This window comes from Gossypium raimondii, chromosome 4 (assembly GCF_025698545.1).
Source record: "Gossypium raimondii isolate GPD5lz chromosome 4, ASM2569854v1, whole genome shotgun sequence".
NCBI lineage: Eukaryota > Viridiplantae > Streptophyta > Magnoliopsida > Malvales > Malvaceae > Gossypium > Gossypium raimondii.
Genome location: NC_068568.1, coordinates 8,243,498 through 8,259,988, shown reverse-complemented (window position 1 = coordinate 8,259,988; position 16,491 = coordinate 8,243,498). Strand labels below are relative to the sequence as shown.

At 30.0% G+C, this 16,491-nt stretch overlaps 1 protein-coding gene and 1 long non-coding RNA gene across 2 annotated transcripts; both read left to right on the top strand.

Annotated features, from left to right (window-relative positions):
• Nucleotides 1-7,087: 7,087 nt before the first annotated feature.
• Nucleotides 7,088-7,964, top strand: LOC128040643 (uncharacterized protein At2g29880-like). Its single transcript, XM_052629918.1, has 2 exons — nucleotides 7,088-7,275; nucleotides 7,350-7,964. The coding sequence occupies exons 1-2, from the start codon at nucleotides 7,111-7,113 to the stop codon at nucleotides 7,962-7,964; spliced, it is 780 nt and encodes a 259-aa protein (XP_052485878.1). The 5' UTR covers nucleotides 7,088-7,110.
• Nucleotides 7,965-15,591: 7,627 nt separating this feature from the next.
• On the top strand, nucleotides 15,592-15,808 carry LOC128040655 (uncharacterized). Its single transcript, XR_008195462.1, has 2 exons — nucleotides 15,592-15,667; nucleotides 15,776-15,808. It is a non-coding gene; the product is annotated as an uncharacterized LOC128040655 (long non-coding RNA).
• Nucleotides 15,809-16,491: the final 683 nt, after the last annotated feature.

Genomic DNA, 16,491 nt, shown 5'->3' with positions numbered 1-16,491 from the left:
TAATTATACTTACCTAATATTTGACTAATTTAACATAGATGTAAAATTCTTGAATTCTACTGAATGTCTGTGTTAGGTTGTGTTTTGTCCAGTAACGCCTCGTAATCCCAATTTATTGATGTATACGGGTTAGGGGTGTTACACTGGTGCTGCCCATCTCTACCCCTCCACCCTTAAAAAATAATTTTTTTTAAACACACATCATTTTGTATGATGATTCAATGAGTGTATCAAAAAAATCACGAGTGCCGCCCATCTCTCTCCCTCTACTCATTGTTACTGTTTCAAACATACTATTTTAGTATTTAATTTTTTTATTTGCATTATATAGGTAAAAAGCCCAATTTATTTGACCCTTTTAACTTTACAAAAAATTATTTTAACTCATCATTTAATTTTAATATTTTTAACTTTTAATTTTTTTTTCAAATATTCCAAAATAGATGAAAGTTAATGTTTTTAACTTTGCCGATGTGGCATACATGTGATTACCACATGGATGACACATCAACATTTAATAGTTTTAAAATTTTTAAAATTAAAAAATAATTAAATGTTGACATGATATCCATGTGGCAATTTATGTGTATGCCATATTAGTTAAGTTAAAAAACTATTAACTTTACATTCATTTTGGGTGATTTAATAAAAATATAATTAAAAATTAAATAAAAGCTAAAATAAAATTTTTTTATAATTAGAGGCCAAAAAGTTATTATGCCTAAACTAAACATTACGAATTTTCATCAACGCTTTTGGATTATGGTTTGGTTTTCTATTGTTTCAAAATGATGATATTTTTGTTTCAAAGGCAATACTTTGTTGACGAAGATTAGACATGTTTATGGATCGGGTTACATACTTAGACCAAAGGCTCAGCTAAAATTTGGAAGGATATGGATAAAAATATTAGACCTAAAAAATGGGTTTAGACAAAAAAAATTAGACCTATTTAAAATATAGGTCGGGCTCGGGTTTGAACAATCAAGGCCCAAGCCTGACCAGACTCATTTTTAAGTTTATAATACTTTATATTATGTTATTTTTATATATTATGTAATTTAGGACGTATTAAAAAAATAAATCTATACTAAATATATAATACTACTCTAATGTAAACATTAAAATAATGTTAAGATCACTATATAAAAATTTTCAATAAATAAAAAATGTATAAAATTATTAAATATTAAAATAAGATAAATTTTTTTAAAAAATAATGAGCGGGCCTAAAATGGGCTTGAATTAGTCTTTTGCAAATATGGATGAGTTTGGATAAAATTTTAAACCCATATTTCAATTCGGACCGCACTTGGACAGACATAAAATATGTTAATATCATGCTTAGATCCAGTCCAAATCCGACCCGACCCGGTCGATCAACATCTCATAATAATGCAGTAACCGAGAAGGTGAAATGTTGTCATAATGCTTGGACTTTTCTTTTTCTTTTATAGGAATTTTATTTGGAGCGTGTGTGTATATATATACTTTTGTAATGTAAACAGGATCCTTACACTGTGTTTGGTTCAGTGTAATCTCTAATCATTACGCCCCGATTACGCGCCTATTCCATTACTGATCTATTTCAGCGTTTGGTTCACTGTAATAGGTATTACGCGGCTATTACAACACGGATCTAAGCCCCCAAAATCTCCGCCTTTCTACTCCCTTCCCAAATCTCAGATTCCCTATTACGTCCGGCTTCAGTGTCCCAAGTCTCTGTTTTACCCTCCCTCCCTCTCCTTTTTCTGTCCCCATCTTTTCTCCTCTCATTTCCCACTGCTTCATTTTTTCTCTCGGAGCACGTCTGGTTTTTGAATCTTGAGGTATGAATCAACGTTTGGTTAAAATGTTTATGATTTTCTTGTTTAAAGTTTGGTTAAAAGTTACAGAATCCCCATCTTTTTCTGCTACTTCTATTTATTTATTTTTCTTTTTGGTGCTAAATACTGCTCAATTATTTTCCGATTTGGAATTAGGGTGTTTTCCGATTATAATCTTTACTATTCTGAAATCTTACTAATGCTATATCGGTTACCCACAATTTGTTTGTAACGAAAAACATGGTTGGTATTTTTTCCAGATTTTCTGTTGGCAGGTCTGCCCATCGACGCTCCAAGAGTGCCTTTGTAAGTTTCTTTTCTTCATTTTTTTCCTGTTTCTCTTTTTTAGAAGTTTATTTGGGTGGATTCTGTAACTTTCAAATCTGAATATTTGGGTTTTTATTTCCCTTTTGGATTAGTTCATTGATGTTTCATCTGAATATTTGGGTTGTTTAGTTTCTTGTTCCTTATTGCTTTGATTTGGTAGAAATATCCCTTTTGTTTTATGTGTTGGAATTGGTTGATTTACTTTGGAGATATCATGTCATTATGGTAGAAAGAATTGTCTATAAAAATTATATATTGTTTTGTTTATGGTAATAAAAATCAATTTTTCATTCCTTGCTCCAATTCGAACAACTTTTCAGCAACTTTAGCTCCAATATCCAGTTCATTAAAAGTTTTACAGGAACTGAGTAATGAACTCCAGATTCCAGCATCTGGTTCATCAGGCATTTCATTTACATGTCGACCTCACCCTATGTTTATTTATTTTTATTTGTTTTAGGGTAGCATAGATAGTCAATCTTGGTTTCAGTTGAATATTTTAACTTCAAAAAACATATTTAATGTTGGAATTATTAAATGATTAAATTCAACAAACGAGTATTCTCTTTATTGATTTTTGCTGTCTCTCAACACTTAATCGATTTCCCTTTTATCATTACAGGTTCTTTCTTCCAACACTTCTTCATCGCAGTCGTCCCCGATTTGCTCATTACAGGTTAGTTTTCCATCGGTATTTATGGTTTTGTTTGTATGTTTGTATTGCTCATTACAGCCTTTGTATTGCTCATTACTTGTTTCTCGATGGCACAGTATTTGATATTTAGCTTTGTAACCTTGTAGTCATTAAGGAGGAGTAAAATAACATTTGAATGTTCATTGTCACGTGAAAATTCATTTCTTATGTATTTATATGTACTGTTTCTGTTTGAAGCTTTCCCTGCACCGGGTAGATAAATGAGTCACTTTTAAATGTTTTATGCTATTGTTCATGATTTCTATGCTATACAACTAAATGATGTTTATTTTTACTGATATTCTTTACTGTGTAAATTTTGAATACATTAATTGAGCCCATATACTAATCTTCTTATTAGTATTTATTTTCATGTATAATTTGATGTTTGTTAACTTGGTCGCAGTAGTCTCTGTGTTATTTTAGAGAAATTACTTTTTAAGTTGATCTTTTATCGCCAGAAAAGTTCCCCGCTTCTATTTTGATGCTAATTCATTTCTATTTTAAACTAACTGAAGAAAGAGTCATGTTGTAGTTTTGGAAGTCCCACAGTATGGAGTTAAGCAAAAATTCCATTAATGCTCCTTACCTATTTAGTATCTTGAGGATTCTGCTATGGTACTAGATAGTTGATAGGCTGCGGATGTTCTCCAATTTACGTCTATGCAATTAGATGTTACTAATAATTTAGCTTTGGTAAGCAAGTTAATGTTACCAATAACGTTTTCTGCTTCCAGTAGGCCTTATTCACTAGTTTATAGATATTTTCTGATTTATCATATATAATAAATTTGTAAAGGTTTCCCTCTCCCTTTTTTTATTTGTTATTGTAACCTAAAAAGAAGGCATTATGATTTACTTAGCCCTTTAACTTTACAAAAAAAAAATCATTTTAGCCCTACATTTAATCTTTCACATCTTTTAGTCATTGAATTTGCGTGGTTGGACAAATCATCTCAAAATGGAGGGAATAAATAATGTCTATTAACTTTGCTCATATAGTATTTATTCCAGCAATCCACTTTTAATTAATTGAATCAAAATAATAATAATAAGAAAACAAATTTTCTGGTGGGTTTATAATTATAAAAGAGATGCCAATGCTTGACTAAGATGCAGAAATAAGACCATTACATTTGTTATTGAACCCATTACAGTTGCTTAATACGAAGATTGATCTCAAATTTGGTAGCAATATGTTATTAATGTTAGTGCCATCAAAAAAAGCTCTCAAAGTTATTATTTTTAAGTAAGATTTGAAAGTGATGCATAATTGATATCATCAAACCAATCAAATTAAAAATAATATATAATTAATTTATCCAATTGAAAACAATATAAGCTCAAAAAAAATTCAAATTACAATCAAATAAAAAGATCAAATAATATTTTGTGAAAACAATGATATCGAAGAAGCAAAGAGTCTTTGACACATTTGGAAAATGTATTCATAATTTCCTAGTGTTTGTTTTAGTAAAATGAGTTGAGTCAACGAGAAAACATGCGTTTGTTCGTAAGCATCATTTTACTCTTCACTATCATGTTGACGGAAACACATTCGTCAAAAAAAAAGGAAAAACAATCACCTCTCTCTCATTTGCATTCTGAAGCTTTGTACAGATTCTTAAGCTTCTCATTTGATTGAATCTTTTTATTTTCGGTTGCCTGAAATAAGAATGAAAACCAGTACAGTGCTAATATTTACTAAAAATCACAAAAACCTTTTAAGACAAATTATTAAAACTTTTAATACCTTTTTTAGAGGCAGTTTTCTTTGTTGCGTCTCCTTCTTGTTTTTGTTCTTGTTCTCCTATTTGTTCTATTTCTTCTTTCTTTTTTTGCATTTCTTTAGCCAAGTTTCTATTTTTTTCGTCATGTTTCCTCTGCTCCTTCAAAGCTTCCTATTTCCTTTTCAACTCAGCAACTCGGTTCCTTTCCTTCATACACGTATCAAAATATGCACCACAGCCACACTGTGTCTCATCTCATCCAAAGTACTAAAATATTGATTGCAATCAAGGTAAGAAGTCGCCATTACCATCTCCTTTAGGTTTCGACACCTGTTTAATTTCCTAGGGTGGCGTCATTTGCAATTGTTATTTCCTAGGCTGGGATAAAACACCCACTTCCTTTATCATTATACATAAAAATAAAGATATTTGTCGATGTATGCTTGCTGTAAGTAGAACAAATATTAGCCTCTTTCCATGTATGCTTGCTATAAGTAGAACAAATATGATATGAATTATTATAAGCTATAATATCTTTTCTTTTATTATTGTTTGGGTGATTGATGGAAAAATGAAATTAAAGTTACAACGATATCATTTAATAGATACTTTTTTGCTTCGTGTGTTCTAAATTTGTGCTGTTTATTTTATTTGATAATGTGTAATTGCAATTTCAATTCTTTGATAGTGTGTTATAATTTTAATATGATTTGCAGTAATGGCTCGTCTGCCTTTAATTGCACAAAGTGTGAGGCGTAAAAGAATTGGTATTGCTGTGACAATGTGGTTGGAAATCAGAGAATCGCGATTTGGTTCTTATTTAGAATGGGTGCCACCTTAGCCTACATAGACCAAGGATTAGGTCCTATACAATAGATTTTTATGCAAAACGGGATTATGTGAAGAGGCTTGTATATGCTAGTGACGAGACCAGATTGAACAAGTTAGGATGAATAGAGTGCCTTTTTAAACTATGTGAGATGTTAGAATCGATAGGGGATTGAAGTCGACAAGGTTCATGCTTGTTGACGAGCAAGTAGCAATGTTTTTACATATCATCTCCCATCACCTGAAAAATCGAGTTATCAAGCATCACTTTAGAAGGTCCGGGGAAACTGTTAGCAGAGCATTTCATAGTGTTTTAAATGTTGTCATACGCTTACAAGATGTATTATTTAAAAAGCCGGAGCCAATTACAGCCGATTCTTCTGACACAAGGTGGAAATGGTTTAAGGTATTGGACTGAGTTTTATATATAGCTTCAACAACATTTACTTGATTTATATTTAAATTAGTATTCTAACTCAAGGTTTTATATCATGTGATATAGAATTGCTTAGGTGCTCTTGATGGAACCCATATCAAGATTAGGGTTCCAACAGTTGATAAACCTAGATATCGAACGCGAAAAGGTGACATAGCAACAAATATGCTAGGTGTTTGTACACCTGAGATGCAATTTGTTTATGTTCTTCCTGGTTGGGAATGTTCAGTTGCCGATGGACGGGTTCTTCGAGATGCCATTAGTAGAAGACATGGATTAAAAGTTCCTCATGGTAAAGTGTATAGTTAGAGGACTTTGAATTATTCATTAAGATCAAACTTTGTGTGCTGAATTAATCATTTTAAAAAAATTATTTTATAGGTTGTTATTATCTAGTTGATGCTGGATACACAAATTGTGAGGGATTTCTTGCACCATTTAGAGGACAGCGATATCATTTGAACGAGTGGCGTCAAGGTTATCAGCCAAGTTCTCCGTAAGAGTTTTTTAATATGAAACATGCCTCAGCACGTAATGTTATTGAAAGATGCTTTGGCTTATTAAAACTTAGATGGGGAATACTTAGGAGTCCATCGTTCTATCCTGTAAGGGTGCACAATAGAATTATTATTGCATGTTGTTTGCTCCATAATTTTATTCGAACCCATATGAGTATTGATCCCATTGAAGCGGAGGTGGGAGAAGGATTACCTACAATTAATGTGGTGGATGACGATGAACCGAATATCACAAATATTCATCCATCGGATGCTTGGGCTACTTGGAGGATGGAACTAGCCAACCAAATGTTCAATGAATGGCAAGCATCTAGAAATTAGTTTGTGAAACTTTTGTAAAACTTTTGTATTGATTTTTGTATTGTACTAAACTTGTTGAATTATAATATAATTTCTTCTAATTCAAATGTGTTATAATTTTAAATTTTTGTGGTATGGAGCTTTTGATTCATGATATTCAACTTAATTCCTTGATTTTATAAAGTGTTGACCTTTTGAATCATAATATTAAAATAGTAATTAATATAATTTGTTTTTTTTTTGTTCTTAAGATCATTATGTCGGTGTTCCGAATCAAATGCTTCTTCTCAAGCTTCTCGAGGAAGCAAAAGAAAATGGGTTCGAGGAAGATGCGAGATTAGTTTCTGCATGGTGGACTGCACAATGTTGGAACATTTAATGTCGATACGGGTTCAAAGCCGGTTATTTGAACGAGTTGGAGAGAATGCTACAAACGGTTTTACCAAATGCAATGTTGAAGGCGAAACCTAATATTGAATCAAGGATTAGGTTACTTAAAAGGGAGTGGTCAATCGTCTACGACATGCTTAATGGCCAAAACAATAGTGGTTTTGGTTGGGACGAGCATAGGCAGCTCGTTGTTGCTGAATATGCGGTTTGGGAGTCCTATTTAAAGGTAAGATTATTTCAAGTCTTTATTATATTATTTTTACCAAACTTATGACTAATATGATTTCCTCATTTTTTTAGAGTCACAGAGAAGCCGCGCAATTCAGATATCGTACTTTCCCTTACTACGACCAGCTTACTACCATATACGCAAGAGATCGAGCAACTGGGAAAGATGCTCAAACAGCTGCTGATGTTCTTGAAGAAATAAATGCTGAGGATGTTCGTACTACAGGTATGGATGAAGAAAGAAACTCATTCTATGATTGCGAAGCTGACATCCCTTTGGATGACATGGATGTTTCTGCTGCGGAGCCGCAACGAGATAGAGACCAAGGGGGTTCCTCATCTTCAAACAAGAGAAAGAAGAAATCTGATGCTCGTGATAATGTGTATTCTTCATTTGATGAGGCTGCCACTTTGTTGGGGGAAAAAATCCAGGCCGTTGGCGATCAAATCAGTAGGAGTATTGCCTCCGAGGTGGTAGTTCAGCAGAAGTCAGAAGAATATCAAAAGATGGAAGAGAAAGCTTCAAATTTATATTCAGCCTTATGGTCAATTGAAGGTTTAACCGACGATCAGCGGTATGATGCTTTGAGTAAAATTCCTGATCATCCAACTCAAATGATCGTTTTCTTTAGTTTACCTTATGTTGCCCGATTGGAATGGGTAAGAAGATTTCTTTCTCACCATTAAATATCAATGTTCAAACATTTTGATGTTGTAAAACTATATAACATATGGATTATGATGTAGAATTTCATTTTCATCTAACATTTTCTTAATATAAGTTAATTATGTTTATGCAGACTATAATTCTCAAGTTATATATTGATTTTAGTAAATTCATATAAGAACATTTTATTATTAAGAATTTTATGAAATTATATATCATTATTAAATTATATTTAATATTAATTATTTTAAATTGTATAAATTCATATAAGAAAATTTATTATTAAGAATTTTATGAAATTATATATTATTATTAAATTATATGTAATATTTATTATTTTAAATTATACAAATTCATAAAATATAATTTATTAGTTATAATTATTTTAAATTTTATTAAATCATATATTTTAATTTAAATATATTTAATATTAATTATTTCAAATTTTCTTTTATAGTATCATATATTATGATTTGAATAAATTCATATAAGAATAGTAATTATTAAGAATTTTATTAAATTATATATTTTAATTATAACATATTTAATAATAATTATGTTAATTTATATTTTACAAGATCATATATTATGATTTGAGTAAATTCATGTAAGAATATTAATTATTAAGAATTTTATTAAATTATATAATTTAATTATAATATATTTAATAATAATTATGTTTAAATATGATTAAATTATTTATTACTGATATTAATAATATTATTAAAATTTAAATAACAATAACAAATAATTTACCAAAATAAATTTCGCTAATTATTAAGAATTTTATTAAATTATATATTTTAATTAAAATATATTTAATAATAATTATGTTTAAATATGATTAAATTATTTATTATTGATAATAATAATATTATTAAAATTTAAATAACAATAACAATAATCATTTACCCAAACAAATTTATGCTAAGGGTATTCTAGTCATTTTAGTTTTTTCCATTATGCTATTACACCTCTATTACATTCAACCAAACACAGGATTACTATTACGCCTCTATTCCATTACATTCAACCAAACAGTTGATTTGCTATTACACCTCTATTCCATTACACCTCTATTCCATTACACATCTAATCCAATACACCTCTAATCCAATACAGCGAACCAAACGTGCCCTTAGTTTCCATTAGATACTCTGTTTTTCGAAGGAATACATAGAAATTTTGAAAGTCTATATGCTAAGATGTCAAGCGTGTGTTGTAAATTTATAATTTTTTTTATTTAGTTTTTAAATGGGATAATTTATTTTTTGTCCCTCAAAACTTTGCAACTAGGTCCCCCTAAACTTTGCCCTCTAAATTTAACAAGTAGATTCATTTTGGTTATTGAACTTGAAAAATATAAAAGTTTGATGACATATCACTCCGAGATTGTATCACATCATCACTTGAAAATTATTAAAAGGTTTATATAAATGTTCAAGTGATGATATGGTACAATCTTGGAGTGTCACCTATAGTGTTCTAATAATTGGACCAGTGGTTGAATCGGTCAGATCACTAATTCTCAAATCAATCGGTTTGATTGCTTCAACTGCTAGACCAACAATAATTAATTAATTAATTAAAAATTTTAAAAAATATTAAATTGGTTCAACAGGTTCAAATATTGGTATTTATCCCAATTTTTGATTTTTATCAAATTTGAGCAATTTTTTATTCAATTGATTTAACCAATTTATTTGGATTGGTATATTGGTCGGTTGTCGGTCCAACCGACGAATCTAGTCATGTTCCAAGAACACTGACCACATCACCAAATCTTGATGGAATCCAAGTTCAAAGTCAAAATGGATCTAGTAGACAAGTTCAGATACCAAAGTGAACGAAAAAAAAAGTACAGGTACCAAAGTGGACTTAGTTGCCAAGTTCAGATACCAAAGTGAACGAAAAAAAAGTATAGGTACCAAAGTGGACTTAGTTGCCAAGTTCAGGGGCTAAAATTATACTATCCCTTTTTAAGTTATGAAGATGTGGTTGAGTACCAAATTGGTAGAATTTGTAAATGTGAAGGGTTAATTTTGTTGAATTGTTTATAATGAAGACCAATTAGATAGAATGTATAAGCAATTAAGGATTAAATGTGTTATGATACCAATTAAAAAAAAGTCACACTATCATCTATGCTAACGATTTCATAGAGGATGACCAAAACAAAACTGATTGAAAATAGTAGTTAAAAATTTGATTTTTTACAGTTTGGTGACTAAAACAAAAACATGCTAATGGTTGAATGACTAATGATGTAATTTACCCTAATTTTTTTTTGATGTATTTATAATTTTGATTCATGATAAAGATGTGTTTGAGGACAAATTTGATAGAACTTGTAAATGTGGTTGGTTAATTTTTTGAATTATTTAGAATTAGGGTCAAATTGATAGAATGTGTAAGTATTGAGAACGAAATGTGTTATTATACCAACTAAAAAGATCACATTATCATTTTCTTCCAAAATATAAAAGATAAAAACTTAATTAACAAAATTGATAGCTTTATAGTTTAGTAACCAAATCATAAACACATTAAATAGTTGAGTAACTAATGGTTAGAAGTGTTAATGGGCTGAGTCAAGCTCAGGCTTAGTGACGATATTAACGAACTTTATGATTATTTAAGCCCCACCCAATCTAAAATATGGGCCTACAAATTTACCTTAGTCCACAATTATTTGTAAATGGCTAAACCAAGCCTATTTTAACTAGGGATGGCAAGTGGTTGGTAGCCAATATACGAGCAAATGAAGAAAAAAGAGAAAGTAAAAAAGAAACAATGGATGAGGGAGAAGAAAGAAGAAAGAGAAAAAAAAACGAGAAATAAGAGGGGAAAGAAAGGGGCCCAATGACAACCTTCCAGTCGGTCGGTCATGCGTCTGAAAACTAGAAAAGAGGGTGCCTCAAGATTGCAAAATGAGAGAGAAAAGTAGAGGACTTAAACCGTCAGATAGTTTAGTTTATTTTATAAATAATTGAATTGGTTTGTTTAGAATAAAAACATTTTTTAATAATTAAATGTATTTTTTATTTAAAATATTAAACTTACAAATATTTTATTTGAAATTAATTTGTTTTTCGATTTCAAAATTGGATTTTGCAAAACGAGTTAATTAGATTATTAACCGATAAATTGTCATGCCAAGTATGAAATTGAAGTATCGATTTAAATTTATAATACTTTATATTATGTTATTTTATATATTATGTAATTTAGAACACATTTAAAAAATAAATCTATACTAAATATATAATACTACTCTAATGTAAACATTAAAATAATGTTAAGATGGCTGTATAAAAAATTTTAATAAATAAAAAATGTATAAAATTATTAAATATTAAAATAAAATAAGTATTTTTAAAAAAATAATGAACGGGGCTAAAATGGGCTTGAGTTAGTCTTTTGCAAATATGGGTGAGTTTGGGCAAAATTTTAAACTCATATTTCGAGTCGGACCATGTTTAGGCAGACATAAAATATGTTAATATAATGCTTAGACCCAACCCACACCCTACCCGGTCCATCAACATCTCATAATAATACAGTCACTGAAAGGTGAAATGTTGTGATAGTGCTTGGACTTTTCTTTTAGACCCAGCCCACACCCGACCCGGTCCATCAACATCTCATAATAATATAGTCACTGATAAGTGAAATGTTGTGATAATGCTTGGACTTTTTCTTTTTCTTTTATAGGAAATTTATTTGGAGCGTTTTTGTGTATATATATACTTCTGTAATGTAAACAGGATCCTTGGTTTCCATTAAATACTCTGTTTTTCGAAGGAATACACTAAAATTTTGAAAGTCTATATGCTAAGATGTCAAGCGTGTGTTGTAAATTTATAATTTTTTCATTTAGTTTTTAAATGGGATAATTTAATTTTTGCCCTCTAAACTTGGCAACTAGATCCACTTTGGTATCTTACTTTTTATTATTCACTTTGGTACCTGAACTTAACAACTAAATTCATTTTGATCATTGAACTTGAAAAATATAAAAGTTTAATGACATATCACTTTGAGATTGTGTTGCATCGTTACTTGAAAACTAAAAGGTTTATATAAATGTTCAAGTGATGACATGGTACAATCTTGGAGTGTCACATATAGTTTTCTAATAACTAGACCAGTGGTTGAACTGGTCAGATCACTGATTCTCGATTCAATCAGTTTGATTGCTTCAACTGCTAGACCAACAATAATTAAATGAATAATTAAAAATTCAAAAAAGATAAAAAAATATTAAATTGGTTCAACATGTTCAAATATTGGTATTTATCCTAGTTTTTTTTATTTTTATCGATTTTGAGCAATTTTTTATTCAATTGGTTTAACCAATTTGTTTGGATTGGTATATTGGTCGGTTGTCGGTCCAACCAACCAATCTAGTCATGTTCCAAGAACAGTGATCACATCACCAAATTTTGATGGAATCCAAGTTCAAAGCCAAAATGGATCTAGTAGACAAGTTCAGGTACCAAAGTGAACGAAAAAAAAGTACAGGTACCAAAGTGAACCTAGTTGCCAAGTTAAGGGGATAAAACTTATATTATCCCTTTTTAAGTTATGAAGATGTGTTTGAGTATCAAATTGGTAGAATTTGTAAATGTGGAGGGTTAATTTTGATGAATTGTTTATAATTAAGACCAATTAGATAGAATGTGCAAGCATTAAGGATTAAATGTGTTCTAATACCAATTAAAAAAAAAAGCCACACTATCATTTATGCTAAAGATTTCATGGAGGATGACCAAAACAAAATTGATTGAAAATAGTAGTGACAAATTTTGACTTTTTTATAGTTTGGTGACTAAAACAAAAACATGCTAATGGTTGAATGACTAATGGTGTAATTTACCCTAATTATTTTTATCTATTTATAATTTTGATTCGTGATAAAAATGTGTTTGAGGACAAGTTTGATAGAGCTTGTAAATGCGGATGGTTAAATTTTTTGAATCCAACCCGAAATATGGGCCTACAAATTTACCTTAGTCAACCAATGTTTATAAATGGCTAAACCAAGCCTATTTTAGCTAGGGATGCCAAGACTAGAACCGCTTGATGAATTTCATACCGATCCACTCTGAATTGAGAGTATTTTTTTTCTTTTGAAAAATGGATGCGAGGCAAGGAGAGGTGGATTTTTTCTTTTAGATAGTGGGTATGGAGTGGTTATGGTAATTTATTGTCCCACCCCGACCCGTTCCACTATATGAAATTACCATTTTATCATTGTATATATAAAGGGTAAACTACCAAAATAGTCACTTTTGTTTACCTTATATTACATTTTAGTCACTGAGCCATTAATTACCATTAACGGTGTAACGGTAAACTGATGTGACACGTTAAATCATCATTTCAAACAAAAATTTTAGGTTAATTTATACAATCGGTCCCCATATTTTTTCGTTTTAAGCAATTTAATTTTTTCTTTTATGTTATTTTAACTTTCCTTTTTTTTTCTTTATTTTCCAGTCTTTTTTGCTTCTCCCTCTGTTTTCCTCCCTTTTTCATTTATTTTAACGTAAATTTTCTATATTTTCCATTTGTTAAAACTAATTGCTATACTTTTATTTTTTTGAGCAATTTATATTTTTCGAGCAAGGCGAGCTTATGGACTAGTTTTAACAAATAAAAAATATAGAAAACTACGTTAAAAAAAATGAAGAAAGGAGGAAAATAGATGGAGAAGTAGAAGATAATTAAAAATAAAGAAAAAGAAAGAAAGTTAAAAGAACATAAAAGAAAATAATTAAATTGCTTAAAATAAAAAAAAATATAGGGACCAATTATTGAATTTAACCAAAAATTTTCGTTTGAAATGATGATTTAACGTGCCAAGTCAGCTTACCGTTACACCGCTAAAGGCAACCAACGGCTAAGTGACTAAAATGTTACAACGCTATAACATAAGTGACTAAAACGTAACATTTCAAACATAAATGACTAAAATGTAACCTGAGGCAAACAAAAATGACTATTTTAATAGTTTACCCTATATATAAATTATTAAAAGGGTGAAAATGTAATAACATAATATAGAAAAAAAATTCATATATTTTATGTTTAAATATATTTTCTGAAAAATTATGTCTAAATATTTACTTGACTTTTAAAAAATTAAAAATATTAAAAATAAATAGCAAAATTTAAATTGAAGTGGAGTGCGGTAGGGTGGGGGATGAATGTATCCAACATACATGAAGATAGTAATAGTTTCCAAGATTATACATTCATAATAGAGTAGGATGGGTGGTGAAACAAATTGTGCCAACTGTGAAGCGGTAATGGATGTTGTAATATTCGCCCTCACCTTACTCTATTACCATCCCTAATTTTAGCCTTACTCGTACTATTTTTAATTTTTTTTAAAAATATTATTTTAAATTTAATATTTCACAAATTTAAATATTTTTCATTTATTAAAAAATTAGTTATAAACATCTAAACATTTTATTTAGTTGACGTGAATATCTTATTTAATTTACACTTACAAAATAAAATTAAAATACACATAAGGTAAATAAATTTAAAAATACAAAATAAATAAATAATAAATTAATATTACGTAACATATTAGTTTAAATTATTAATTATCTTAAATAAATTAAAACTCTAATTATCCTAATTTAATTTAAATCATGATCTAATTTAACATGTATAAAATAATAAAAGAATAATTAGAAGACAACAAAACTAGAAATATGACAATCATGTAAAACCCAATATTATCTATCAAATTTGAGAGGTCAAAACTAGAAATTAAGTTATTATCTATTTTATTTCTAATGTTCACTCAAATTTGAATTACAACTAATAGATATATATAATCACATTCCAAATCAAATAAAGCTATTAATAATATTTCTTTTAAATAAATATTAATATTCACATATTTCGTAATTACAAATTGTTCGTGCATCGTATGCGTAAGAAAACTAATTCATATATATTACTCTAGTCACCATCTTTATAACAACAATTCTATAACTATCAAATTTTTAGTAAAACTGATTTTTATGTTTTATTTTAATCATTTTAATAACTTTTCACTTATAATAGTAATGGCCATAGTTATGAACTACCTTCTTTATTAAATTATTTTTCTATACAACATATTGTTGAAAATTTTAGTTATTTCATGCAAGCCTATTAATTATAATTTATTAAATAAAATTATCTTAATTAAAATATTTAAATTTCACATGAAAAATCTATTTAAATAATCTTTTTTTGTGAAAATGACTGATATTAATATTAACAGGCTCAAAAGGAGTAGCTAAAAGGCCACCAAAACAGACAAAAAAGAAAATCACAGCTGTCCAATAAAAAGAAAATTAAAAACTACGCCTAGAAAGTAACGAAACATCAATAAGCAGAAAACACGTGGGCCTGCAACAAAACTTTTCAATCTCCATTATCAGCCACAGCAGGGCTCCATTTCCTTCGGTATTATCGATCAGAGACCGAGAGCCAGCAATGCTTTGCAAACAATATTAGAGATTCAATGAGCCTTCTCTAACTCAAAGCGAACATATGGAACTTAGGTCCATTGGCGCCATCGTAACCAGTCTTCCTCCACCACCAGTCGCACAGTCTCCGGTATTCCATTAACCTAGGCCCCACACACTTTTCGATGCCGACCTTCCACTTCCAAAATATGGGCTGCAGCGTTAAGCGGACGGTTCACAAACTTGTAAGAGACTTCATCAAAGCCCTGGCGCAATCTATGAATATTATGAACAATCGACCTAATAATCGATCTATCTTCCTCATTTTTAATCAGTTTTTTAATGACTGTCAGGGAGTCCCCTTCCACAATCAACCGTCGAAAGCCCTTCAATTTTGCGAGGATCGGCGCTCTTTCACAAGCTAGTGCTTCCGCCACGAATACGTCGTCCACACCTTCCACCAGATAAGTAACTGCTTCTATAACTTCTCCTCTGTGATTTCTGGCTAAGATTGCTATTGTCGCAAAATTATTTCCTGGAATATACGACGTATCAAAATTAATTTTAATAAAACCATAGTCAGGAGGTCTCCAGAATTCATTTCTCATAAGAGCAGTAGAAACACATAGATTCTCACGAACAAGCCATAGATCTCGCTCATAGCCCCTGATAAATCCCAATAGTTGTGGCATAGAAAGCTTAATCCCCTCATTAACCAACTTATTTCTGTGAAACCAGAAACACCAAAGAGATAAAGTAATAAACATTTTTTTGTCGACCTTCTGCTTCAAGATATGTTTTAACAAAAATAGCCTTATAATCCAAGGAATCGTCCAAAGGGGGAATTTGAACTTGCAACGATGTCCATATATTTCGAAGGACCCTACAAGACCCCAACAAATGCGCTGTGGTTTCTAGATCTTCCTTACACAGTGGGCATACAGCCTCCTCACACAGTGTTTGGCGTGCCAAGTTCCCATAGTGCGGCACCATGTTATTGAACAATCTCCAAACATGTATTTTTATTTTCTCTGGAATATGTAAAGCCCAGAGATCCATGTAAAAACTT

What these genes read in the sequence shown, in the direction of transcription:
- LOC128040643 (XM_052629918.1), top strand. Translation starts at nt 7,111, where the DNA reads ATGTTGAAGGCGAAACCTAATATTGAATCAAGGATTAGGTTACTTAAA. An exon ending in TTTGGGAGTCCTATTTAAAG is followed by an intron (nt 7,276 to 7,349) that starts GTAAGATTATTT and finishes TCATTTTTTTAG; the next exon opens with AGTCACAGAGAAGCCGCGCA.